Source organism: Amblyomma mixtum, chromosome 1 (assembly GCF_055824585.1).
Source record: "Amblyomma mixtum isolate Tamu chromosome 1, ASM5582458v1, whole genome shotgun sequence".
NCBI classification, from domain to species: Eukaryota; Metazoa; Arthropoda; class Arachnida; order Ixodida; family Ixodidae; genus Amblyomma; species Amblyomma mixtum.
In genome coordinates, this window is record NC_143012.1 from 193,966,718 (window position 1) to 193,993,933 (window position 27,216).

The window sequence follows — 27,216 nt, forward strand, 5'->3', positions numbered from 1 at the left end:
TATTTATGTCTGCATCCTGTAATGCGAAGAGCGCCTCATAGTACTCAAAAAACGCACGCTGTATATGTTCGTTTTCGTCTGATAAGATGCCACCCCATTCTATGCTATCAATGTGATTTCGCCGAGCATGAGCCTTTTCAATTCCCAACGCTCGTTTCGACGGCGTCTCCCCTGCTGCTATATCTTCCGCTCTGGCCCGCACCAACGCTCCACGATAACGGTCCTCTTCTATTAGTTGAATTTTCTGCTTTATTTTCCTAATGTCATCGATCCATTTACCTGGCGCCTCACTTTCCTTTTCTAGCAGTTTTGCAAGCATACATCTTAGATTGCGTTCGTTTAGATTCTCTTCGTACGCAATGGCACTAGATCGTTCGACTGCTTTAATTTTAACCTGTTCTTTGCAAAGTTCCCACTGTTGCCATATTCTCAGTTCACTACTAGGCTCTATTTTGCTTACTTCTTCAATTACTGCACAGCTAAATTCATCGTCCTTAATTAGCTTGTTATTTATTTTCCACAGATCCCAACTAAAAGCACTGCCCCGTTTTTTCAATCCTATCCCACATACTACTAAACAGTGGTCCGAAAAAGCCACTGGCACTACATGGTAACTGTTACAATTTGGAATCACATCCAGCGATACATAAATGCGGTCAAGCCGAGCATGGCTTGTCCTCTGAAAGTGTGTGTACTTCACGCCGCACGCGCCTTGCAAACACTCTGCCACATCCTCAAGGTTCCATTTATCTATGATTTGCGACAGTATCTTCGTACTTGCGTCCCTGAACACCCTTGCACTGGTCTTATCGCAGCCACTTAGGACGCAGTTGAAGTCGCCCATGATGATAAGCTGTTTCTCGGAACAAAGACGCTGTTCAACACTTTGAAAAAACGCAGCCCTTTCGTCCGTAACATTTGGTGCGTACACACAGACAATTCGCCACTCAATGTTCTTCAATGTAAAATCGATAGCGACACAGCGACCTGACGGACACGAGAAATGAGCTTGCACGACAAGACCCGGCAACTTCTTTACAAAAAGGACGCTGCCAGCAGATGTACCTATCGCATGACTCACTACAGCGTAGAATCTAGACGTGAAACGTCGCACCATGCTCCCGGTCTCTTCTTCCCCTTCTACTTTTGTCTCCTGCACGGCCAGTAAGTCAATATCGTGCTCTGTTAAAAGCCGGTAAACTTGGCTTTGCTTTTTCTTTCCTGCCAAGCCCCTAACATTGAGTGTGGCTACTTTCAACGGGGTTACAGAAGCCATTGTCGCAAATAGTGAAGAGGCCAAGAGCATGGTGCTTACCCAACACGTCTAGCACATGGCTAGACGGCGTCGTTGCCACCGGAGCCATCCGGTGCAGGCCCCTGACCTTGCCGCGGGGCTGCCTTATCGCCGGCACGCTTGTCCGCCAAAACGTTGGGTTTCGGTCTGAAAGATGACCGTCGGGATTGAGCAGTTTTTGCTGGCGGCTCCTCACCACTGAGAGCTGCCGCCTTGTCCCCTTCGTTGTCGGTCAGCCCATGAGGGCGCTTGGCTGGGGCGGTGCCGCTCGCTGAACGGGCGCAGCTCTGGTCCTGCTGTTCCTCGCTGATCATTGGCTCGGCGTCCTTAGTTTCCAAGACATTCTCCCCGTCTGCCGACGTGCTCGCCTGACTCGAAGGTAATTCTTCCTCTTCGAGTGGCTTCCTTTGGTTGCCGGGTCCACTAATGTCTCCGCTGGGAGGCCCTGATGCGTCGGTCGTCCCGGCAGCCTTGCCAACTTCCACGGCTCCTTTCGCCGCCTCCTCCGCCTCGACGACGTCCATCAGAAGCTCTGCCGTGTCGTCTCTCGATACCGCACCGGTAGCCACCGCGTATGTGCGAACACACTCGCTGTCACCGTGGCCATAACGCCTGCATTTGGAGCACCGGGATACCTTGCATTCACGTCGAACGTGACCCGTGCCGCTGCACCGTAAGCACTGCATAGGCCGCCCAGGCACCTCAACAAGGGCCAGCTCGCCGGCGACGCGTAACTGGTGTGGCAGGTCGTCAACCTTCATACCGGGTTTCAGCTTCAGGAGAACAGTCCTGGTTGTAGACCCCTTCTCCTTGACGCCGGAAACACGCCAACGCTCCCTGGTCACCTCCGTTACATTCCCAAAAGCCGCAAGGGCCGTCCGAATGTCGTCATCGGCTACACCGTGCAGCATCGAGAGCAGCCGTAGTTTCACCTGGTGGTCGGCAGGATCGATGATAATGCAGCGCCGTCCTTTGACATCCAGTTCCTTTATCGCTGCCAACTTCTTCGTTGCCTCGGTACTGTTGAGCGTAACCGCCCAAACGTGGTTTACCTGATACGCCCCCAACGCCACAACGTCGGGGAGCGCACCAGCGTTGGCGAGGGCGTCGCGGAAATCCTCGACCCTGTAGGGCCTAACTCGCACGTCGCCGTGCAAAAACACGGTGTTTAGAACAACACGACCGGTAGGCAACGTAGGCAAAACGATTTCGTACTCCTGTCCTTCCTTATCTTCAATCCTGTTTCCGCGGCCATCGACGGCCGCTATCGCCGCTCCGTGGGAGCTCATGATCCTGCGTCCGTACACGCCAGTGGCCGGAAGTAGAATCGCTCGGCCATCCTGACACTGCTGGCACACCGATTTTACCAGTATATAAATTGGCTGCGCAAATAATCAAGAAAAAATGTGTCAGAAGTGGGATTCGAACCCACGCCCACATTTGTGGACCAGAAGCCTCGTTTAGCCCACACCCCGCAGGCAAGGAGTTTAACCTTGAGTCTGGCGCCTTAGACCGCTCGGCCATCCTGACACTGCTAGCACACCGATTTTACCAGTAGATAAATTGACTGCTCAAATAATCAAGAAAAAATGTGTCAGAAGTGGGATTCGAACCCACGCCCACATTTGTGGACCAGAAGCCTCGTTTAGCCCACACCCCGCAGGCAAGGAGTTTAACCTTGAATCTGGCGCCTTAGACCGCTCGGCCATCCTTTTTTTTTTATTGCCCGACTTCGGCAAGAACCACAGTACACAAATACACTTACAGAGCCCAATGATCAATAATTAACAACACTATCCGCCTGGCGGTGCGTGGCTTCGTCACGTTAAAACTCCTTAAGCGTCACCAAAGGCTCGACTCTTTCGAGCCACTCGGGAGCTTCAGGAGCAAGTTTCTGACCTTCAATATACCTATGCATGCACTCCCGAAAATAGATGCGTGCTGAACGTGCATCAGGATCGCGATGATATCCTGCCATTCTGGAGCCCCAAATAGAATGGAGGCCCATTAGCATAATAAGGTCGAATGGTGTCCCATCCTCACTCTCTACAGGCAAGTACCGAATACCATGAGAGTCGCGCTCGGCCATCCTGACACTGTTAGCACACCGATTTTACCAGTATATCAATTGACTGCTGAAATAATCAAGAAAAAAAGGTGTCAGAAGTAGGATTCGAACCCACGCACACATTTGTGGACCAGAAGCCTCGTTTAGCCCGCATCCTGCAGGCAAGGAGTTTAACCTTGAGTCTGGCGCCTTAGACCGCTCGGCCATCCTGACACTTTTTTTTTCTTTATTACCGACTTGGCCGGAAAAACGAAACACAAAAATACAATGACATGACAATAAAAGCATTGGTCAGTTTCTAGCTAGTGCACGATGATAAAATGGGTTAAATGATTTTAGTTGGTCGAGGACAGGCAACCACTCAGGCTGTGGAGCTCGCTGTCCGAAAACTTCCTGTGTGTACATGATGCTTTCAGTGAAATACTGATGTGCAGGATGCACAACAGCATGTTCATGCCTGACATCCATTCGCGTGCGCCATAGGCTATGCATGCAGAGCAACATTAGCAGGTCGCAAGGCACTTCACCTGTTTCTGCACATGGTAGGAAGCGTATTCCAAAAGGCGTCAAAGGTAACTCTTTTTTCAGGGTGCGTTTTAAGACATCCCAAAGAAAGACAGCGTCATGACAATCGAGAAGGATATGCTCTATAGTTTCAACTTTTTTGCAAATTAGACATTCCACTGACCAAGGTACAAAAAGGCCTTTGCTCTGCAACCATGGCTTCACTGGGAGGGTTCCAGTATGCAATTGAAAAAAGAAAGAACGCACTGAAGGCTTCACCGGCATTCTTTTGACCCTTTTTAGCACATCGCGTTCGCGACCCAAAAGATATGCACTGCGATAAACAGGCACTGGCAGAAACACATCGAGCAGGTCCTTGTACGGGGTCCTTCAAAATATGTGCGAACACGGCGAAGCGTGCCCGCGCTCCGCGGAGCGTCAGCGCATCCGGCGCGGTCGCGCATCGAAACAATGTGGCGCATGCGCACAGCAGACTGGAGGCGGTTCTTCGTGTCGTCTGCTACAGCACGGAAGCGCGCCGTGCTTCCGTGCTGTAGCAGACGACACGAAGCACCGCCTCCAGTCTGCTGTGCGCATGCGCCACATTGTTTCGATTCGCGACCGCGCCGGATGCGCTGACGCTCCGCGGAGCGCGGGCACGCTTCGCCGTGTTCGCACATATTTTGAAGGACCCTGTACATCTTTTTCCTTGTTACAATGGCTAGATACTCATCGGAAAATTTTGACCGAAGAACACGCACTGCTGCAACAACTTCTTGCAAGAAAGCACTTAACCCACTCCGACCTGCAGACATGGATGACACAACATAATCAGGCAGTGATTCTGACAATCGCACTTGTATAATAGTTCGCAGAAAATCATTATCTTGACGCAAGAAAAAGAATCTAGTCACTATCTGCCTCAGAAATAAATTTGATAATCCTAGCCCCCCCGTTCCGCACCTTATGGAACAGATTGCATCGGCTGGTACGTTCCCATGTTGACGACCAAATAAATGTTGCAAACACTCTGTGCTACCTTTGCACTGAAGTCCTTGGCAAAGTTAACGCTTGCACAACATAGAAAATCCTCGCTATTAAAAACATGTTGCACACCGTAGCTCTTGCAAACATGGAAAAGTTGTGACCGCCCCATTTGCCGGTCTGAGCTTTGACTCGTTCGGTTTCATGGGCCCAATATTCTTTGCTTTCTGTGTAGTTGGTTAGCGGCACGCCGAGGTACTTTGCTGGCGTGTCTACCCACTTCATTCGACAGAATACTTCTGGCATGGCCTGCCACTTTCCATGCCAAAAACCAAAACATTTCTGCCAGCTTATCGCACAGCCACTTGCATCACCAAAATTTACGGCTTCTCTCACCACTTCTTGCACGCTTTCCTGGTCTCTGCAGAACACTGCTATATCATCTGCATATGCCAATACCTTCACTTCATCATGACAAAAAGCGTAACCTCGAATGTTTTGCGTAGTTAACAGCTTTAAACAAAAGGGCTCCAGGTAAAGTGCAAAAAGCAGTGGAAAAAGAGGGCAACCCTGCCTCACTGTCGACAAGACAGGAATACTATTACTCAGGCGCTTATTAATTATGAACCTTGATGTACAGCCATTGTAAACCATTTTCACGCCATCAGTGATGATACATCCTACATTCACATGTTCCAACAGCGGGGACAAAATTTCATGTAAAACTTTATCAAACGCCTTATGCAGGTCTAGTTGGATCATGGCGACACGACCCTCCGTTGCATCACAGCATTCAAGGACACTCATAGCTACGTGTATGTTAGTAAAAATGGTTCTGTCTTTTATGCCACAGGTCTGGTGTGGGCCAACAAGGGTTTTAATTACTGTTTTGAGTCGTCCGGCTAGCACTTTCATATAAATTTTGTAGTCTACGTTAGTTAAGCTTTTTGGGCGGTAACACTCAACTGACTGCAACCTACTCGGGTCGTCCGATTTTGGGATCAACACCACGTGGGAGGTTCGGAAAGACGGCGGAGTTAACTTTCTTTCGTAACACTCGCTTATTACGCGCTGTAATGCTATTGCCATTTCTGTTTTCATAGCCTTGTAAAGTGCGGCACCGAGGCCGTCCGGCCCAGGCGACTTGTTTAACCTCAGCTGCTGTATTGCAGCCTCGATTTCTGCTGCCGTTATGGGCTCCTCAAGTGCCCGCGCCAGGTCATCCTCGACTCTTGGCATTAGCGACAGGAATGCAGTTTTATAGTGGTCAACATCGGGCGTTTTAAGGCTGAACAAGTTTTGGTAATATTCCAGAAACGCCCTTTCAATCATCTCAGATTCGGAAGTTACGTCATTGCGATAACAAATTTCCTTTATCTCTTTCAAAACTGCATACTGTTTTTCGTCGCTGAGCGCCCTTTTTGTGGGCGTCTCCCCAAGCCAAAATCTTTCGCTGCGCGCCCTTATCACTGCACCTCGATATTTCGTTTCATCTATTAGTTCAAGCTTAGTTTTGGTCTCTTTTATTTCTTGTCTGTACAACCCCGGCTTGAGGCCTTCCACGCTGAGCATGAAATCAAGCTCGGTACGAAGTTCCTTTTCTTGCTCTTTTTCCTTACGCTTTAAAACACATGCTCTTTCTATAGCGGCCACTTTCACGTCGCATTTAAATTGTTCCCATGTTTGTATAAAGTCTGACTCTTTTTCTAACAAGCTTTTGACTGAGTCTTTTAGTTTCTTGCTAAACTCCTCATCCTCCAACAATGTGTGATTAAATTTCCATAATTCCCAACTGAACTTGACAGTCCTTTTCCTCTCCCCAAGTGCGACCACGACTAAAGAATGATCACTGAAGCTGACGTGCACAGTCTGGTACTGGGAACAGAAGGGCACAACCTCAGAAGAAACAAATTCTGTCCAGCCTTGCGTGACTAATGCCTTGAAAATGCGTGTACTGCGCTTGTTCTGAACCTCTCATTATAACGCCAATGTCTTCCAATTCTGCTTCATTAATCATCTCAAACAGCAGCTCGGCACTCGTGTCCTGCAGGGTTTTGTTCGTTGTTCTATCTTCAGGTCTACACACACAGTTAAAATCTCCAAGCAATAGTACACGATTTTCTGTCAGCAGGAAAGGTTGAACACGGCGAAAAAAGGCATCTCGTTCGGGAATTCTATTAGGTGCATATACACACACAGCTCTCCACTCTACACCAGAAAAGTAAAAATCGCATGCTACAATCCGGCCACTTTCACAAGAAAATACAGTTTCCACAGCGACTTTGCAGTTTAGAGTTAAAATCAGACACCCTCCCGACTTTCCTTTTGCATGGCACACGCAAACACTGAACTGTGCACGGTAAATTTCAGCCATCGCATCTGTCAACTCTTCGCTTTCAATTTTTTGTCTCTTGAATAGCCAACAGATCGATTTCGTTTTCGAACAAGAGACGCTTAGGCTGATTTTGCCTCCTTCGCGCAGAAAGACCTCTCACGTTCAGTTTGGCAATACGCAAGCAAGATGTCATTTGAGACGCCATCTAAATGGTTGGGATTCGCCGCTCTCGAAGTGACATCGGTTTGCATCTCACATCATCAAAAATCCTTCCAGTTTGCAAAGTACGGCGGTGTCAGCACTGAACCCGATCGAAGACCGGGTTACCAACACGAAGACCCTGCAAGGCACCTCCGCTAAGGCGGAGGGACACCCGACGAAGTCCTACGATCAGGAGGGATGTTCGGCTTGGGCTTGTAGGCCGCACGTCGAACAGGAGGCGGTTTGGGAAGAGGTTCCTCATGGTACGTCCCGTCGTAGCTCGTCGCCTTGTCATCAGCTTCGTCGTGCGTCCTCTTCGCTGGCAAAGTTGACGCCGCGGGCATCTCCGTGTCAACGTCCTTCTCGTCGGGCGATTCCAAAACCGTCTCAGCTGCACCTACCGCAGCATCATCTGCTTTTCCCGCGTCCGCCTCAGTTCTGGTGTCAGGCACAGGTGGTTCTTCTGAGTTGGCAGCCTCATGTTCCGTGGGAAACGTTGCTTTTTCTGAGGCTATGCTTTTTGGCACTGCGTCTTCCCGACTCTCACGGGTCGCCTCTACCGCGTCGACTTCGTCCATAATATGCTCCTCAGTAGTATCCCTACGACCAGGACCAGCTACGGTAGCATATGTTCGCACGCACTGGGCGTCGTCGTGGCCGAAGCGACGACAGAGCCCGCAACGTGGCACACGGCACTCCCGACGTATGTGTCCGGTGCCGCGGCACCGGAGGCAGAGCGGAGCTCTGCCAGGAACGTGGACGAGTGCGACGTCCTCTCCAACACGCAGCTGGTGCGGTAAGTCCTCGATGGTAACGCCCACCTTCAGCTTCAATGTCACTGAGCGCGTAGTAGACGACTTGTCGACGCAGCCTTTGACTCTCTACTTGTCCCGAGTTATGTCGGTCACTTTTCCAAAAGCCGCCAGAGCTGCCTTCACGTCGTCATCTTTCACGCCGTGTAGCAGCCAGAACAGCTTCAGCCTGACGCCCTGGTTGCATGGGTCAATGACCACACAGCGGTGGTCCTTGACGTTGAACGCCTCCGCCTGTAGCATTTTGTTTTTTCCTTCTTCATCGCAGAATGTCACGGCATAAACATGATTCATCTGATATGCCCCGAGGGCAACCACTTCCGGCAGCAATGAGAGACGCTCAAGAGCGTCACGAAAGTTTTCAACACGGTATGGCCTGGCTTGGACGTCGCCATGCAAAAAAGCAGTATGCAAAACGCTCGAACCTGTTTGCAAATGCGGCAAAATCAGCTGGTAGTCCTCGTTCGGTTTGATCGTACTCCTGATACCGCGGCCCGGCTGGGCCGCTAAATCCGCTCCTTGGGAGCCCATGATACACACGTCCGTCACGCTCGGTGGCCGGAAGTCGAATCCCGGCCATCCTGACACTGCTAGCACACCGATTTTACCAGTACATAAATTGACTGCTCAAATAATCAAGAAAAAAATATGTGTCAGAAATGGGATTCGAACCCACGCCCACATTTGTGGACCAGAAGCCTCGTTTAGCCCACACCCCGCAGGCAAGCAGTTTAACCTTGAGTCTGGCGCCTTAGACCGCTCGGCCATCCTGACACTGCTGGCACACCGATTTTACCAGTATATTTATTTATTTATTTATTTCAGATACCCTCATGGCCCTGCGGGCATTATTGAGGGGAGTGGAACAAGCACAGATAACAAAAAATGAATACAATCACGGGTTACAGGACTACATATTGTTCACTGCACTGAGTTATTACAAATTTCAACAATTCATGGAAGCCTAGACGAAGAAGAAAAAAAAACGAGAAAAGAGAACAAAACCCAACAAAAACAAAACTACAAATCAAGAACACAGAGTTCATGTCGCACTACTAACCTAAGGGCACACATGTCATGAGCAAGAAAAGCAGGCACTCAACTTTTTCTTAAAATGCTCGAGATCGTCGGTGAGTGCCACATCTGCTGGCAAGTGATTCCACTCGGATGATGTATTTGGAATGAAAGAATTTTGGCGAGCAGTAGTGTGACAAGGTGGAACGCCCACTTTGCGTGGATGGTCAATGCGCGATGAAACATACGTGGGTGGAATGAGCAAAGCGTTTTTCAAAACATGATTGAAATTGTAGATCTTAAAAAAAGACAGAGTCGTGAAATTTTTCGGCGCAGTGAAAGTAATGGTAGTGACAATGTGCTTTTCATTTGTGTGACATTTGATGTACGGCCATAGTCGTGAAGAATAAAACGAGCGGCACGGTTCTGAACAGCTTCCAAAACAGATATAAGTGACTTATCATGAGGATCCCATATCGACGCGGCGTATTCAAGCTTCGAACGAACCAGTGTTTGATACAGAAGGAGTTTGACTGAAGTGGGTGCATTAGAAAAGTTTCTTTTTATGTAACCAAGCATGCGGTTAGCGTTTCCAGTAATGTAGGTGATATGCTGGTTCCAGGATAAGTTTGATGTCAGATGTACACCGAGGTATTTATACGAGGTAACCGGGGCTAACGAAGCACTGTTGATACTGTAAGAGGCTGGTGGCGAGACGCCTTGACGTGAAAAGCGCATGGTTTTGCATTTTGATGTGTTTAAAACCATTTTCCATTTAATGCACCAGTCTGTAATACAGTTAAGATCAGCTTGCAATAAGTTGACATCATTAGTGTTTTTAATTTCACGGTACAGTATGCAATCATCTGCAAAAAGTTTGATCGAGGATTTTATATTGTTAGGCAGATCATTAATGTACACAAGGAATAACAAGGGTCCGAGTACCGATCCTTGTGGTACCCCAGACGTAACCGGCATAGAAGAGGATTGAAGACCGTTAACGTAGACAAACTGCGAGCGATTAGTTAAAAAACAACGAATCCATGCTAGAACATTTGGGTCGATATGAAGATGAGCAAGCTTATACAACAGAAGACTATGGGACACTTTATCGAAATTAAGCCCTGCAAAAATATAAAAAAATGACGTCGACCTCTGAACCTTCATCAAGAATCGAATGAATTTCGTTGCTGAAGGATAATAACTGTGTTTCACAGGAAAACTGCTTCCTGAAACCATGTTGTGTAGGTGTGAAAAACGAAAATGATTCAAGAAAACTAGCTAACTGAGAAAAAATTATATGCTCCATGATTTTACAGGAAATGGAAATTAATGATATTGGACGATAATTAAGGGGTGAATGTCTGTCGCCAGATTTATGGAGTGGAATCACTTTAGCCAGTTTCCATTCGTGTGGTATATCTCCTGTTTGAAGCGATTGTTCACATATCTTCAGTAAAAAAATTGCGGAGTACACTTTAGTATTCTTCAGTACTTTGGTGTTAATGTTATCAGGACCGCAAGAAGAGGAAATTTTCAAATTGTTGATTATGTTAATAATTCCGTCATAACAAAACCTGACAGGGTCCATTGGAAAGCTTATGTTACATGCATAGTCTCTAATATCAGTAAAGGCCCGTTCACACTTGCCCAAAAATCCGGCGAGCGAAGCGGATTCGCTCGCCGCAAAAACAAGGACCTGTTCTCACTTATTCACGCGCGAGCGAGGCGGATCCGCCGTGCCGCTGCTGTTTCTCGCCTTTCCACACAGCTTCGCTGATAGCGGCATACACAGATATAGTGACAAAAAAATTACCGACGATTACGTTACTTCCTAATGCGAAATTTGAGCGCAGCAAATAAGCTGTTTCACCTTTTCGATAGTGAGTCAACCCCAGCTGCGCAGTTGGTTTCAGGGACAACGCCGCCGATGCCGACACAAACAATATGATACCCTCGCTTCCGCAGCGCTAAGAACCAGGTCTAGCCGTGGGAAGGTGGTCACGTATTCGTCGACGTGCCGGGGCCTACGTGAAATAACCGGCGCGTCGGCAACTGAAGAGCACCCTATCCGCCACACAAGAACAGGGGGGGGGGGGGGGACCATTTCCTCCTCTTTCTGCATGGCGGCGACGGTGTTCTATGCAGTCACGTTATCTTGACTCTCTAGCGGCGTCAGCGGCATCCAGCGATATCAGTCGGTCGCTGCTAGCGCTGGGGGGATGAAAGGGGGGCGGAGCTGGTTACGAGGCCGACGACAACGCCGACGACTACGCGAAACCCAGGAACGGACACCAAAGAGCTGCGCTCTAAAAAGCATAAATTTACGCTGTCTACGGACCATAAGCGTATGCATGCTTACCTACGTTAAACGCAGGCGCATTCTCACTTTTAGTTCAGCGTATGCTAGCACAGACGCCAAAATAGACTTTACCTATAGTGGCGCCATCTGGTTGGCAGGGCGGGAACCATTACTGTCAAAAAACCGACTCTGCTCTTAAGCCTAGAAACGGCAGAATCGTCACTCTGAATAAAAAAAATAAAGCAAGTTTATCACTTATACGTCTTCGTAGAGGCGAGATGAGACGAAGCGAAAGACCTGTGCCGAATTTCTGGCCAGTGAACGCACTGAAAAAGGCAGTAACAACGAGAATTCAATCCGAAGCGACGGGTCCGGCTTCGAAGAGCGCCGCCATGTTGGTCGCCGCGCGGCGGAAATGGGTCCTGCCCGATCGCCCTCGCCGCGCCGCTTTCCGCGTCGCTCCGCGTCAAAAGCGGCCGGATCCGCTTCGCTCGCCGGATTTTTGGGCAAGTGTGAACGGGCCTTAATGTCAGTTGCGGTGCTTGAAAACGCTGCACTAAAGGTCTCATTAAAGATGCCAGCGACGTCAGTGCTTGGAATAGGGTGTGATAGAGAGTCAACGAGAGATACAAGTGACTGGTCTCCTTGATTGACACTGCTCCAAAATTTTTTGGGGTTACTCGTTAGAAGCGTCGGCAACGGCACATTAAAGTAGTAGTGCTTCGATTCCTTCAAAGACTTCTTATAAATGTTAGCAGTTTTTTGGAGTGCTGACCAGTGCTCACGCTTTCCAGAAGACTTCGCTTTGCGGAAAAGCCTCCTTTTTTTGTTTGCCAGACGTTTTAATGAGCGGTTGTACCATGGACACTGCCGGTTGGTTAAAAGCTTTTTTCGAGGAATATAAATTGACTGCTGAAATAATGAAGAAAAAAATGAGTCAGAAGTGGGATTCGAACCCACGCCCACATTTGAGGACCAGAAGCCTCGTTTAGGCCACATCCTGCAGACAAGGAGTTTAAACTTGAGTCTGGCGCCTTAGACCGCTCGGCCATCCTGACACTGCTGGCACACCGATTTTACCAGTATATAAATTGACTGCTGAAATAATCAAGAAAAAAATGTGTCAGAAGTGGGATTCGAACCCACGCCCACATTTGTGGACCAGAAGCCTCGTTTAGCCCACATCCTGCAGGCAAGGAGTTTAACCTTGAGTCTGGCGCCTTAGACCGCTCGGCCATCCTGACACTGCTAGCACACCGATTTTGCCAGTACATAAATTGACTGCTCAAATAATCAAGAAAAAAATGTGTCAGAAGTGGGATTCGAACCCACGCCCACATTTGTGGACCAGAAGCCTCGTTTAGCCCACATCCTGCACGCAAGGAGTTTAACCTTGAGTCTGGCGCCTTAGACCGCTCGACCATCCTGACACTGCTAGCACACCGATTTTACCAGTACATAAATTGACTGCTCAAATAATCAAGAAAAAAATGTGTCAGAAGTGGGATTCGAACCCACGCCCACATTTGTGGACCAGAAGCCTCGTTTAGCCCACATCCTGCAGGCAAGGAGTTTAACCCTGAGTCTGGCGCCTTAGACCGCTCGGCCATCCTTTTTTTTTCTTTATTACCGGTATCATGACACTCAATATACAGACAAAACACACCAGCCTGACTTCGGTTGGCGGAATACAGTCAAAATTTCTTCAGACACACCATTCCATCAAATACATTAATCCACTCAGGGGGTTCGGGTAACGCCTGATAGACTTCTCTCATGTAGACCATATGCTGAATGAAATTTTCGCGTACAGACCGAACATTAACATCTGCATGGCGGACTGCCATTCTGGTTTGCCACAGACTGTGGAGGCCCAGTAGCATGAACATATCAAAGGGAATGCCTTCATCACACTTGACTGGGAGAAACCGGATCCCGTATGGCGTTATTGGAAGTTGTTTCTTTAGAGTTCGCTGCAGTATGTCCCAATGGAATATAGGGTCCCAACAGTCAATAAAAACGTGTTCAATAGTTTCTGGTTTTTTGCAGAGTAAGCAGTTAATTGTCCAGGGTACAAATATCCCTTTCTGATCTAGCCATGCTTTTACGGGTAGTGTGTTCGTGTGCAGCTTAAAGAAAAAGGATTTGACTGAAGGTCTTACGGGCATTTTTTTAACCCGTTTTAAAACGTCCTTTCCTGGGCCCCCACAGTAAACAGACCTGTACATTGGTGTCGGCAGTAGATTTTCAATTAAGTCGGCATACAGTTGCTTTTTTGTAACAGAGCAGAGGTAATCCATTGAAAACCTTGAATGCAACATGCGGAGGGAAACAACAATTTCATGGAAGTAACCAGTCACACGGCGACATCGTATATCACTTGTAGTCACAATAAATTCAGGAAGCGCTTTCGCAAGTCGCACTTTTATGACTGTGCGCAAGAAACTGTCGCTTTGGTCGCGCAGAAAAAAGAAACGTGACACAATCTGCCTAATAAACAAATTAGAAAGACCCAGGCCTCCATCGCGGACTGAGCGGAAAAGGTTGGTACGACTCACCCTCTCCCAAGTTGAGCACCATATGAACACAGCAAAAACCCGATGCATTTTCTGCACATTCGCGCGGGTCATACACAGCACTTGCAACACATACCAAACTTTGGCTATCAAGAACAAATTGCAAGCAGAGGCACGCGCAAACATTGAAAGGCCGCGACCCTGCCAGTTTCCCGTCTTTTCTTTCATTCTCTCCGTTGCATCACTCCAGTACCTTGCGGGTTCCTGATAGTGCTCGAATGGCACACCAAGATACGTCGTAGGTGTGCCTGTCCATGTCGTACAAGCAAACCTTTCTGGCTTGATGTCCCAGTTACCGTGCCATATACCAACACTTTTTTCCCAGTTTATCTCTGAGCCCGTCAGCTTACAGAAAGCCTTAGCGAGGTTGACCACTTCCAACACACTCCCGCGATCTTGACAGAATACGGCTATGTCATCAGCATACGCCAACAGTTTTACCTCAGTAGAATGCATTCATAAACCTCGTATTGCTGTTTTATGAATTACTGCTAAACAAAAGGGTTCGACATATATAGCAAACAGGAGAGGAGACAGTGGACATCCCTGTCTTACTGAAGATTGCACTGGAACCCTTTCCGTTAGTGAGTTATTTATTATGAGCTGGGTACAACAATCGCGATAGGCCATCATTACACCGTCTAAAATTGTGCTGCCTACATTTGCATGCTTCAATATGCAGAAAAGGACCTCGTGTTACCCCCTGTCAAAAGCTTTCGCCAAATCGAGTTGCAACATGGCAACTTGGCCGTCCATGTCGTCGCAGCATTCTAACACATTTCTGGCTACGTGAGTGTTCGTGAAGATTGTTCGACCTTTGATGCCGCATGTTTGATGCGGCCCAACTAAGTGCTTGATCACACCTTGCACCCGCTTCGCGAGCACTTTCATAAACACTTTGTAATCGGTGTTCGTAAGGCTGATAGGCCTGTATGAACCTACTGACAGCAGCTTGTCACGATCATCCGTCTTAGGAATCAAGACGATATGAGCAGCTCTGAAGGACGATGGCACCCGCCTTGTTTTATACGCCTCATTGATAACGCGATGCAACACATATGTTAGTTGATGGGCGAACGCTTTGTAAAATGTGGCTCCTAAGCCATCTGGTCCAGGGGACTTTCCTGCCGGCAGTTCGCCGATAGCGGCCTCGATTTCGCGGACATTTATCTCTTCCTCAAGACTGTCCCTGACGTCATCTGCTATCTTTGGCATACCAGTCATGAATTTTGTGATGAAAGTCTCGCTGACACGAGTAACGTTGCTAAACAACTCGCGATAATATTCCACGAACGCCTGCTCTATCTTTTTCTGCTCACCCGTCACCTCGTTCTTATAGCGGATCTGTTTGATTTCATTTTTTGATGCATACCTTTTCTCGTCAGTAAGAGTGCGTGTATTCGGTGCTTCCCCAAGCCATAATCGTTCACCTCGTGCACGAATCATAGCTGCCTTATATCTTTCATTGTCTATCACCTCAAGTTCACTTTTGGTTATTCTTATTTCGTCTGCCACTTTTTCAGGCTCCAAACTCACAGCGTTTAACAAGTATTCTAGCTGGCGCTGCAGAGCTTTCTCATTCTTCATCTCATTTCGACGCTTGATGCTTGCTCTTTCAATCGCTGCCATCTTTACTTCATTTTTAAGCTGTTCCCAGGCAGCCGAGTAATTTTCGGGCTCATCATTCACTAGCCGCCCTAATTTTCCTTCAACTCCTTTAACAAAGGGTTCATCATTGAGCAGTTTAGCATTCAACTTCCACAGGTGCCAGTTAAATCGTGGCTGCTTTTGCTTATTGCCAATGACGAAACTTACGAGGCTGTGATCAGAGAATGAAACAGGTATAACATTGTAGCTATTGCAGTGGGGGATTAGAGCTAGGGACACGTAAACTCTGTCAAGCCTTGCTTGACTACCCTGCTGGGCGTGAGTGAATTGTGGCCGCCCGCCGCTTGTTATAGTGTGACCTACATCCTCCAAGTTATAGTCATCCACCAAGGACCTAAGTAAGTCGGCGCTTCGATCATGTACGTAGGCCACTTTCGATCTATCCTCCGAAAAGCAAACACAATTAAAGTCTCCCAGCAGAATAACATTTCTTTCACAAGGCAGATACTGATTAAGTTGTTCAAAGAAAATACATCTCTCATTGACATTGTTGGGGGCATAGACACAAACCAAACGCCACTTTTCCCTCGTCAACGAAAAGTCCAAGACGATGAGGCGACCATTTTCAGACACAGTAATCATTTCCTCAATAATCCCCACACTTTTGCGTATCAATACAGCACAGCCGGCAGATCTTCCTACTGCATGGCATACACAGACATTAAAACACGTTGTGAATGGTGACACCATACGATCAGTCTGCTCTTGTTCTTCCACCTTTGTTTCTTGTACCGCGATTAGATCTAGCTCGTTTTCCATGCAAAGGCGGCTAAGCTGGTATTGGCGTCGTCTTGCAGCCAAGCCTCTGACATTAATTGTCGCTATGCGTAGGGAAGAATTTAAGTTATTCGCCATGTTGAATCAAGTAAATCAAGCAGAAAGATACGAATGGTGTCATTAGAAACATCACTGACACTGTTCTATCAATTCTAAGGTGAAAAACTACAAAATGACACAGCATACCCAAGTCCAGTGAAATCTTCAACCGTACCTCGAATGTGTTGCTCGAAGTTTCCGTTGTCTCTTCCATTTCGAATCAGAAGTCCGGCACCTTCGACGGCACCAAGCTTGTCCGCTAAGTGGGCGTCACCGCCGACTTTCTATCCGGCGGGATGATCGGTTTCGGGCGTAGCGTCGCCCGTCGCACCCCCGGGGTCTTTGGCGGGGGTTCATCGTTATTCGACTCGTTTGGTTGTCCATCCTGGGTAGCTAGCTCATCATGAGTTCTCTTCACCACCACACTTGTGCCTTTCTCATTCGCGTCCATTGCCTCAGCATCGTCTGTTGGAATTGTTCCGCCGTGCGAGCTTAGAGAGCTTGCACCCGCAGGCGCGTTCGATGTAGCATGCTCCGGTTTAGAAGTAGTGGGAGACTCAGAATCACTGGCCTGGGCCTTGTCGTCATCTCCGGACTTCTGTTCTGGAGACTTCGCGTCCTCGCCACTCTTCTCCTCTGCTCTTTTCAAAGATTCCTCAACTTCGGCTTCATCCATCAACAGGTCGTTGACGTCTAATTCCCTCGTAGCTTTCTGCGTGACAGAGGCATACGTCTTCTCGCACTGCTCTTCTCCGTGGCCGTATCGGTGGCATAGTGCGCAGCGTGGCACGCGGCAGTCACGTCGAATGTGGCCGGTATTGCGACAGCGCAAGCATAGCGGGGCCCTGCCGGGCACCACCACAAGCGCCAATTCACCTGCAACACGGATCTGATGTGGCAAGTCGTCCACCGTCACGCCCGTCTTCAAATTTAAGGCCACCAAGCGCGTCGAGGACGCTTTGTCTTGCACACCTTGAGCCCGCCACCGTTCACGGGAGACGTCCGTCACTCTTCCGTACGGCAAGAGCGCCGCACGTATGTCATCGTCCAGTACGTTGTGAAGCATCCAGTGAAGCTTGATACGCAAGGCTTGGTTGTTAGGGTCTATCACAACGCACCGCCTTTCCTTCACAATCAATTCCTTCAAAGCCAAAAGCTTTTGCACGCCGTCTCCGTTTTTGAAGGTTACAGCCCATACATGACTCATCTGATACGCCCCCAGGACGATAACTTCAGACAGCAGGCCTAGGCTAGCCAGTGTGTCACGGAAGTCTTCCACACGATATGGCCTTTCACGCACATCGGCATGCAAAAAAAGAGTGTTTAAAACAACTCGCCCTGTAGGTAGCTGAGGCAAAAGCACTTGATAATCCCGGTCATCGGAGCCAGAAATCCTGTTACCGCGGCCCTGCTGGGCTGCTGAAGCCGCTCCTACGGAGCCCATGACACACACGTCCGTCACGCTCGGTGGCCGGAAATGGAATCCTCGGCCATCCTGACACTGTCGCCACACCCGATTTTACAAATATATAAATTGGATGCACGAAGAATCAAGAAAAATATGTGTCAGAAGTGGGATTCGAACCCACGCCCACATTCGTGGACCAGAAGCCTCGTTTAGCCCACACGCCGCAGGCAAGGAGTCTACCCTTGAGTCTGGCGCCTTAGACCGCTCGGCCATCCTGACACTGCTGGCACACCGATTTTACCAGTATATAAATTAACTGCTCAAATAATCAAGAAAAAAATGTGCCAGAAGTGGGATTCGAACCCACGCCCACATTTGTGGACCAGAAGCCTCGTTTAGCCCACACCCCGCAGGCAAGGAGTCTAACCTTGAGTCCAGCGCCTTAGACCGCTCGGCCATCCTTTTTTTTTTTTCTTTATTGCCGGAAAACAATACATGCGCAGGCATAAAAAGTCGCTAGCTAGACTTTGGCTAAGGCGACGGATTAAAACATTTTCATTTCGATCAATTTGTCCATAACTGCCACCCAGTCCGGTGGCTGAGGTTGACTGCGAAGAACATCTCTCAGAGAAACTACACTTTCTATAAAGTTTTCCCTGACTGGTTTCACATTTGCGTCTGCGTGCCTAGCCGCCATCCTAGTTTTCCAGATGCTGTGGAGGCCCAGTAGCATAAACATATCGTATGGCACTTCGCCACTTTCTATAGGCAGGAACCGGATGCCATATGGAGTAACAGGTAGCTCTTTTTTTAAAATTCTTTGCAAGATATCCCAGTGGAAAACCGGGTCCCAGCAGTCGATAAAGACATGTTCGATGGTCTCGGGTTTTTTGCACAGTGTGCAGTCGACGTTCCATGGTACGAAAATGCCTTTATCGTTTAGCCATGTTTTCACCGGGAGGGTACCCGAGTGTAATTTAAAGAAAAAGGATTTGACGTTCGGTCTTACCGGCATCTTCTTAACTCGATTTAGCACATCTTTGCCTGGGCCTCCGCAGTAAAGGGATCGGTATAAGGGTACAGGTATAAAGATATCTAACAAATCCTTGTACAATTTTTTCCTGGGTACAGCAGCCAGATATTCAGTCGAAAAATGAGAGCTCAAAATGTGAAAGGCAGCCACAACTTCACGTAAAAACCCAGTTACAGCACGATTCGTGGCTGGGAAACTGGACACAACAAATTCCGGTAACACATTTCCTAAGCGCACCTGCAACATTGTGCGCAACAAAGGATCGGTTTGATCACGTAGAAACAAAAATCTTGAGACAACTTGTTTCAGAAACAAGTTGGAAAGTCCAAGGCCACCTCTTTTGACCGGTAGGAACAAATTAGCTCGACTAGTTCGCTCCCAATTCGAGCTCCAAATAAAAACAGCAAACACTCTATGCAGCTTCTGCACGTTTGCTCTGGTGATGAGCAAAAACTGCAAAAAATACCAAATTCTGGCTATCAAAAATACATTGCACACACTTGCACGCGCGAAAACAGAAAGGTCACGTCCTTTCCATCCATCCGCTTTTTTCCTTGCACTCTGCGTTACCTCACCCCACAACTCTGTACTGTTCTTATAGTGCTCTAAGGGTACCCCCAAATACTTCGCAGGGGAGGTCGTCCATTGCATGTTAGCAAACACTGCGGGTGTGCTCTCCCAATCACCGTGCCAAAATCCAATGCACTTATCCCAGTTAACTTCGCACCCGGTCTTTTTGCAATAGGCCCGCGCAACTTTGCCAACTTCTTTAACGCTTTCTTGGTCCGCGCAAAAAACAGCAATATCATCAGCGTAAGCAAGCACTTTTACTTGCACCGACTGAAGAGTGAAACCACAGATCCCATCATTGTGTAACAGCGATAACAGAAAAGGCTCAAGATAGATCGCAAAGAGCAGAGGCGAGAGCGGGCAGCCCTGCCTGACCGAGGAACAGACAGGCACAGGTTCAGTAAGCTGTTTGTTCACTATAATACGCGTAACACAGTTTTCGTACGCCATCTGTACACCTTGTAATATTACAGAGCCGACGTTGGCATATTCTAGAACGGCGAAAAGAATTTCGTGTGACACGCGATCGAAGGCCTTCGCCAAGTCAAGCTGCATCATGGCAACTCGTCCCACGAACGCATCGCAACATTCAAGTACAGTTCTAGCAATGTGCACATTCGTTCCAATGGTGCGACCTTTAATACAGCACGTTTGGTGCGGCCCTACAAGGTCCTTTATAACCTTTTGCAGTCTATTGGCAAGAATCTTCATAAACACTTTATAGTCGACGTTGGTCAGGCTTATCGGCCGATAAGCCCCAACGGACAGCAGTTTAGCCTGGTATTCACTCTTGGGCACTAAAACCACGTGTGCTGTTTTAAATGACGGCGGCATTTTCTTTGTTTCATACATTTCAGTGAAGACGCAGTGCAGAGCATAAGTGAGTTCGGCTTTGAAACTCTTATAAAAATCACTGCCTAGGCCGTCAGGACCAGGAGATTTTCCGGTACTCAGTTCTTCGATCGCTCTTCCCACTTCGCTTACGCTGAATGGTACCTCCAGCCCTTGTTTTATTTCATCTCCAAGCTTTGGCATACGAGACAAGAACGTTTCTGTAAAGCCCTCTTCTTCAAGCTGACGGCGCCCAAACAATTCCCTATACTGTTCAACAAAAGCTAACTGAATCATCTTGCTATCATTCGTTACCTCGTTTCTGTACCTAATTTGTTTTATTTCATTTTGAGTCGCATACTTCTTTTCGTCACTAAGCGAGCGTTTAGTAGGCACTTGGTCAAGCCAGAGACGTTCAGCACGCGCCCTTATCACGGCAGCTGCATACTTGTTTTTTTCGATAATCTCAAGTTTACTTTTTGTTTCTCTTATCTCTTTCTTATATCTTCCCGGCTGGGAACTTTCCAGGCTTACGAGCAAGTCAAGTTGGCAATGTAGTTCTTTTTCTTTAACACGTTTATCATGGCAAATAACGCTTGCTCTTTCAATCGCGTTCATTTTCACTTGCTGTTTGAAATCTTCCCATCTAATTATCCAGTTCCCAGGCTCCGCTGATAGCAATGCTTTAATACATTCATTAACTTTACTACCAAAACGTTCATCCTCGAGTAACTGTGCATTAAACTTCCAAAGATCCCACGAGAAACGAGATTTCTTTTCTTTTTTTCCCAGGGTAAACGCAACTAAGCTGTGGTCGGTAAAAGACATGTTTTTCACCTCGTAGCTGTTGCACAAAGGAACAAGATCAAGGGACACATACGCTCTGTCCAATCTCGCGTGACTTTCACCCTGAAAGTGAGTAAAATGCGATGCTACCGACAGAACTTCAGCAACATCATCTAAACCATTTTCGCGTACAAGCGAATTCAACAATTCCGCACTTTTGTCGCGGACAAGTCGTTTTGTAGTTCTGTCCTCTGCTTTACATACGCAGTTAAAGTCACCCAACAGCACAATTAACCGCTCACAGCATACGTATTGTTCAAGACGCTCAAAAAATCCCTCGCGCTCGTTCTCTTCGTTAGGGGCATACACACATATGATCCTCCACAGTAAATTGCAATAAAGAAAATCAACTACAAGCAAACGACCAGTTTGACACACAGTTAAATTCTGTTCGACAATCCCCATGGAATTCCTAATAAAGACAGCACAACCCCCCGATGTGCCAGACGAATGGCACACACAAATATTGTAACGTGTCGTAAAAGGCTGCACCATACGGTCCGTCTGTTCCTGTCCTTCGACTTTGGTCTCCTGGACGGCTATTATGTCGAGGTCATTATCGAGGAACAACCGGCTTAGTTGGTACTGACGTTTTTTAGAAGCCAGTCCCCTGACATTAATTGTTGCAATGCGCAACGCTCCAACAGGTGTCGAAGCCATCTAGTTTAAGTACAGGAGCCGTATGGTGCTTACCTGAGGACACAAAGCGACGGCGGAGGGCGACTTGCCTAGTCCATGGTGCTCGATGGGTACAGTGCCGGTATTCCAACGTCTCTTGCACCTCTGCCTCATGCGTACGGACTGGAGACCCAGCCCATGCAGTCCGTCACCAAAAAAGGCCATCTCGCGTCCACAGAAGCCACACACAACGCACTCACTCAACTAAGGCGGCGGCTTAGCCGCCGCTCGTTGATCGGCCGGTATATTCGGCCGCGGTTTCAGCGTCGCTCGCCTCACACCAACAGTCTTCGGGGGTGGCTCGTCGCCCTCCCTCGCCTTAGGCTCTCCGTTCGCACTGTGCTCGTGCGGTCGCTTTCCTCCCTGGTTGCTGGTTGACGCATCCGTCACTTCCATGCTTTCAGCATGTTGGGGAACGACGGGAACCGACGCCCCACTCCCCGAGAGGACTTCGCTCTTTGACGTCTTAACATCTGCAGGCGGCGCTTCCTGTTGCTGCAGCTTACTGCTGAGCGTCTCTGCGGTTGCGGATGTTCCAGGAGTCGACACAGCCGGGGATTTTTCCTTCTCCGCTCCGTCGCCTGCCTCTGCTGCAGCGTCTTCCGCGTCAGCCTCGTCCATGACAAGCTCGGACGAGATGTCATTGTTGACTGGGACGGCAGCGCTCGCGTACGTGCGTACACAGCTGCTATCCTCATGTCCGTAACGGCGACAGGCGCCGCACCTTGGAACTTCGCACTCACGGCGAATGTGCCCAGTACCGTGGCAGCGCAGACAGAGCGGAGCTCTGCCCGGTACAACCACGAGAGCCAGCTCACCGCCAACCCTGACTTCGTGAGGGAGGTCTTCCAGTTTCACGCCAGGATTCATTTTCAATGAAACCAAGCGCGTCGTCGACCCCTTGCTGGCGACACCCTGGACGCGCCACCGTTCCTTGGTGACTTCGCTCACCTTGCCGTACGGGGCGAAGGCTACCCTCACGTCTTCGTCGGGCACGTTGTGCAGCAGCCAGTGTAGCTTGACGCGGACGTCTTGGTTTGCCGGGTCAATAACTAGACAGCGGCGGTCCTTCACTTTTACTTCCCGGGCAGCAAGAATTTTCTTCACCGCATCAGCACTGGTGAAAGTAATAGCCTACACATGGCTCATGCGATACGCCCCCAAGGCGATAACCTCGGGGAGCAGCATCAGCTGAGCCAGCGCATCCCTGAAATCTTCGACCCGATAGGGGCGGGCCCGCACGTCAGCGTGCAAAAACACCGTGTTTAACACAACATTTCCTGTAGGAAGGGTAGGCAGAATCACCTGATATTCATCTTCCGAGGCAAAAATCCTGTTTCCGCGGCCAGACATGGCCGCTGTAGCCGCTCCAACGGAGCCCGTCATCGCACGTCCGTCACGCTCGGTGGCCGGAAGCCGAATCCCTCGGCCATCCTGACACTGTCGGTGCACCGATTTTACGACTCTATAAATCGGGTGAACGAAGAATCAAGAAAAAAAAATGTGTCAGAAGTGGGATTCGAATCCACGCCCAAATTTGTGGACCAGAAGCCTCGTTTAGCCCACATCCCGCAGGCAAGGAGTTCAACCGTGAGTCTGGCGCCTTAGACCGCTCGGCCATCCTGACACCGCTGGCGCACCGATTTTACCAGTATATAAATTAACTGCTCAAATAATCAAGAAAAAAAGTGTCAGAAGTGGGATTCGAACCCACGCCCACATTTGTGGACCAGAAGCCTCGTTTAGTCCACATCCTGCAGGCAAGGAGTTTAACCTTGAGTCTGGCGCCTTAGACCGCTCGGCCATCCTTTTTTTTTCTTTATTGCATGAATAAATACATCAGTAAAATATCGTAGTTGTCATGCCCCTTGGCAGACAACCGTGTCTAATGGACTTTCATTAACACAAGTTGGTCCATCAGACTCAATACATCATCTACGTAATCTTGTTGCTTCAAGACTTCTCTTAATTTATACACATGTTCCACAAAATAATCACATACCGATCGTGCATCCAAGTCACAATGTCTAACAGCCATTCTACTCCTCCAAATGCTGTGAAGGCCCAATAACATAATCTGGCCATACTGTGCAACACCACTTTCAGTGGTCAGGTACCGAATTGCGCGGTGTCAATGGCAAGTCCTTTTTTAGGGTTCTTTGCAAAACATCCCAGTAGAACACCGCATCCCAACAATCCAGAAACACATGTTCTACCGTCTCCGGTTTTCTACACAGGAGACAGTTCGATCCCCAAGGAACAAAAAGGCCCTTTTCCTCTAGCCATGTTTTTACTGGTAGGGTTCCGGTGTGTAATTTGAAAAAGAATGTTTTGACGCCAGGTGCAACAGTCATCTTTATAACTCGCCTGAGAACGTCTTTCCCAGGGCCTTCACAGTATAAGGTTCTGTACAGTGGCGCTGGAAACAACTGTTCAATGAGATCCTTTTATAATCGCGTCGGCGTTACATTCGCTAAATACTCTAGAGAGAACCGCACTTGCAAAAACCTGAACGACCAGACAACCTCTCGCAGAAGCGAGACACTGTGTACCGCCGAGCACTGCAAGAAGAGAATGAATTCTGGAAGTGCACTGGATAACATGATTTGTATGAATGTTCGCAGAAAGGTGTCATTTTGGTCACGCAGGAAACAAAACCTTAAAACAACCTGCCGCACATAGAGATGCATTAGAGACAGTCCCCCGACCTTTACTTTCCGGAAGAGATTATCTCTTCGAATTCGTTCCCAATTAGACGCCGAAAGGAAAACCGCAAAAACCCGATGAAACCTTTGGATATTGGTTCGCGCACAATATAATACTTGAAGTAAATACATGATCTTTGCCACAAGAAAGGTGTTACATACAGTTGCACGCGCGAAAATAGAAAGATTACGGCTCATCCATCCTTTGGTCCGGTCCCGCATTTCTTCCGCTTTATCATTCCAGTAATTGGTATTCTCCCCATATTTGTCCAACGGGACTCCCAAATAAACCCCGGGAGTTGTAGCCCATCGAACCCCGCAGAACGATTCTGGTTCTAAGTCCCATTGCCCATGGCAGACTGAGAGGCATTTATCTAGATTAACAGCGCTACCAGTTTGCCTGCAAAACCTTTCGGTTACTCGTAACGCTTCTACAATACTTTTGCGGTCTTCACAAAAGAGCGCCACATCATCTGCATATGCCAGTATTCTCACCTCACAGGCTTCCAACCTAAAACCTCGGATGTGCTCGCTAGCAGTTATCATCCTACAAAAAGGCTCCAAGAGAGAGAGAGAGAGAGGGAAAGGCAGGGATGTTAACCGGAAAGGATTCCGGTTGGCTACCCTGCACAGGGGAAGGGAATGAGGGGAATTAAAGAGGAAAGAGAGAAGTAACGGGAAATAATCATAGTCTGTCAATTAAGGCAGTCGCTCTCAAAAAGCGAAAGAGTGCCTTGTAAGCCTTGATGGCAGTTGACTGTTGTGGCCACGGACCGAGGATCTTGGCCTCTGTGAAAGGGCGAGGGTCCAGGCGGTCCAAAGCACATCGCAGCTTATGTCTTTCGGCTACAAAGGCAGGGCACTCACACAAGATATGGGTGATTGTCTCATCACAGGCGCAGTTCACACAAGAAGGGCTGTCGGCCATCGCGATCCGGAAAGCATACTTATTCGTGAAGGCAACACCGAGCCATAGACGACACAGTAGTGTTGCTTCACGACGCGCTACATTACACGGAAGACGGAGGCGCAGTCCAGGGTCCAAAGTCCGGAGGCGACGGTTGCACAACTCACCAGAGTTCCACGCTGAAAGTGTGAGCTCCAGCCTCAAAGAACGAAGCCCACATGCTGCGTCAGCTCTCGTTACGGGGATATTAACGGTGATTCCATCATTGTGTGCAGAACGGGCAGCTTCGTCAGCCTGGTGATTGCCATGAATGCCGCAGTGGCCCGGCAGCCACTGGAAAATTATGTTATGTCCTTTCAATGTGCCGTCATGGTAGAGCTTGCGGATTTCGGCAACGAGTTGTTCGTGTGACCCACGGCGTAGTGCAGTTTGCAGGCCTTGAAGGGCTGCTTTAGAGTCAGTGAAAACTGTCCAGTCATCTGCAGATTCCTGACTAATGAACTGAACTGCAGCCCGTAGGGCAGCTAGTTCTGCACCAGTTGAAGAGGTGAGATAGGTAGTCCTCAACTTCATTAAAATAGACCTGGCCGGTATCACCACAGACCCAGCAGAGCTTGTTGAAGTCACTGAGCCATCTGTGTAGACATGTATGCGGTGTTTATGGTTAAAATGCAAATGATGGAGTGTCAGTTGCTTGAGAGCAGGCAATGATAAATCAGATTTCTTATTAATTCCAGGAATGGATAGGTGCACCCGGGGTTCATGGAGACCCCATACGGGTGAGCATGATCTTGATGGGTGGGCGAACTGCGAAGGAAGATAGGCACGGTGAGCTTGAATTACATTTGCAAATGCAGTATGTGGTCTGAGTACGGGAAGAGCTGCAAGATGATGACTCGGAACTCGCGTGAGGTGCCGAATGTGTGTTCTCATGGTTTCAACAGCAATGTATGAAGTAACAGGATGCTCCCCAGCGACAAGAATAGTGGCTGCCGTTGAGGCACATTTAGGTAGCCCAAGGCAGATTCGTAGAGCTTGCGCTTGAACACTTTGAAGTGTCTGAAGGTTTGTCTTTCTGATATTGTTTAAAATGGGAAAGCTATACCGCATGTATCCCAGGAACAGCGAACGGTACAGTTGAAGCATCGAGCGTACAGATGCACCCCAGGACTTTCCCCCGAGGAAGGAGAGAATATGAACAATCGCTGTCAGTTTCTTTCGCATGTCGTAAAGATGGGGACTCCACGAGAGGTTCCTATCGATAACAACGCCAAGGAAGCGATGGTTTTTCTCATAGGGAATGGCGTTGCCATTAATATATATGGGGTAACTTGTCATTTTTTTTCGCGTGAACGCCACGAGGGAACACTTCTCGGTTGAAATATTTAGGCCCTGCTGACGAAGGTATAACGTCAGTATCGTTGCCGCCTTTTGTAGTCTCGCACGAACTTGGGGACGGGTCACGCTTGATGCCCAAATACAGATATCATCGGCGTATATTGAGATCTGGACTGATTGTGGCAATGAGTCAACCAGGCCGACGAGAGCTATGTTGAAAAGAGTTGGGCTCAGCACTCCACCCTGCGGGACTCCGCGCGAATTTAGATGCGAAGAGGTTGGTCCGTCTTCAGTCTGGACAAAACACGACCTCCCTGACAAATAGC

General features: G+C 48.5%; 1 protein-coding gene, 7 non-coding genes and 1 pseudogene across 8 annotated transcripts; all 9 read right to left on the reverse strand.

The window, feature by feature from the left end:
- Positions 1 to 1,335: 1,335 nt before the first annotated feature.
- Positions 1,336 to 2,631, reverse strand: LOC149370399 (uncharacterized; annotated as a pseudogene).
- A 70-nt stretch (positions 2,632 to 2,701) lies between these two features.
- Positions 2,702 to 2,824, reverse strand: TRNAL-CAA (transfer RNA leucine (anticodon CAA)). Its single transcript has 2 exons — positions 2,787 to 2,824; positions 2,702 to 2,747 (listed from the first exon to the last, which is right to left on the reverse strand). It is a non-coding gene; the product is annotated as a tRNA-Leu (tRNA).
- Positions 2,825 to 3,452: 628 nt separating this feature from the next.
- Positions 3,453 to 3,575, reverse strand: TRNAL-CAA (transfer RNA leucine (anticodon CAA)). The gene is made up of 2 exons: positions 3,538 to 3,575; positions 3,453 to 3,498 (listed from the first exon to the last, which is right to left on the reverse strand). It is a non-coding gene; the product is annotated as a tRNA-Leu (tRNA).
- A 5,274-nt stretch (positions 3,576 to 8,849) lies between these two features.
- TRNAL-CAA (transfer RNA leucine (anticodon CAA)) lies at positions 8,850 to 8,972 on the reverse strand. The gene is made up of 2 exons: positions 8,935 to 8,972; positions 8,850 to 8,895 (listed from the first exon to the last, which is right to left on the reverse strand). It is a non-coding gene; the product is annotated as a tRNA-Leu (tRNA).
- Positions 8,973 to 12,449: 3,477 nt separating this feature from the next.
- On the reverse strand, positions 12,450 to 12,572 carry TRNAL-CAA (transfer RNA leucine (anticodon CAA)). The gene is made up of 2 exons: positions 12,535 to 12,572; positions 12,450 to 12,495 (listed from the first exon to the last, which is right to left on the reverse strand). It is a non-coding gene; the product is annotated as a tRNA-Leu (tRNA).
- Positions 12,573 to 12,635: 63 nt separating this feature from the next.
- TRNAL-CAA (transfer RNA leucine (anticodon CAA)) lies at positions 12,636 to 12,758 on the reverse strand. The gene is made up of 2 exons: positions 12,721 to 12,758; positions 12,636 to 12,681 (listed from the first exon to the last, which is right to left on the reverse strand). It is a non-coding gene; the product is annotated as a tRNA-Leu (tRNA).
- A 63-nt stretch (positions 12,759 to 12,821) lies between these two features.
- TRNAL-CAA (transfer RNA leucine (anticodon CAA)) lies at positions 12,822 to 12,944 on the reverse strand. Its single transcript has 2 exons — positions 12,907 to 12,944; positions 12,822 to 12,867 (listed from the first exon to the last, which is right to left on the reverse strand). It is a non-coding gene; the product is annotated as a tRNA-Leu (tRNA).
- Positions 12,945 to 13,141: 197 nt separating this feature from the next.
- Positions 13,142 to 14,258, reverse strand: LOC149370406 (uncharacterized). The gene has a single exon (XM_089583289.1). It carries the CDS (start codon positions 14,256 to 14,258, stop codon positions 13,209 to 13,211), a length of 1,050 nt encoding a protein of 349 aa, XP_089439415.1. The 3' UTR covers positions 13,142 to 13,208.
- Positions 14,259 to 18,138: 3,880 nt separating this feature from the next.
- Positions 18,139 to 18,261, reverse strand: TRNAL-CAA (transfer RNA leucine (anticodon CAA)). The gene is made up of 2 exons: positions 18,224 to 18,261; positions 18,139 to 18,184 (listed from the first exon to the last, which is right to left on the reverse strand). It is a non-coding gene; the product is annotated as a tRNA-Leu (tRNA).
- Between the last annotated feature and the right edge of the window lie 8,955 nt (positions 18,262 to 27,216).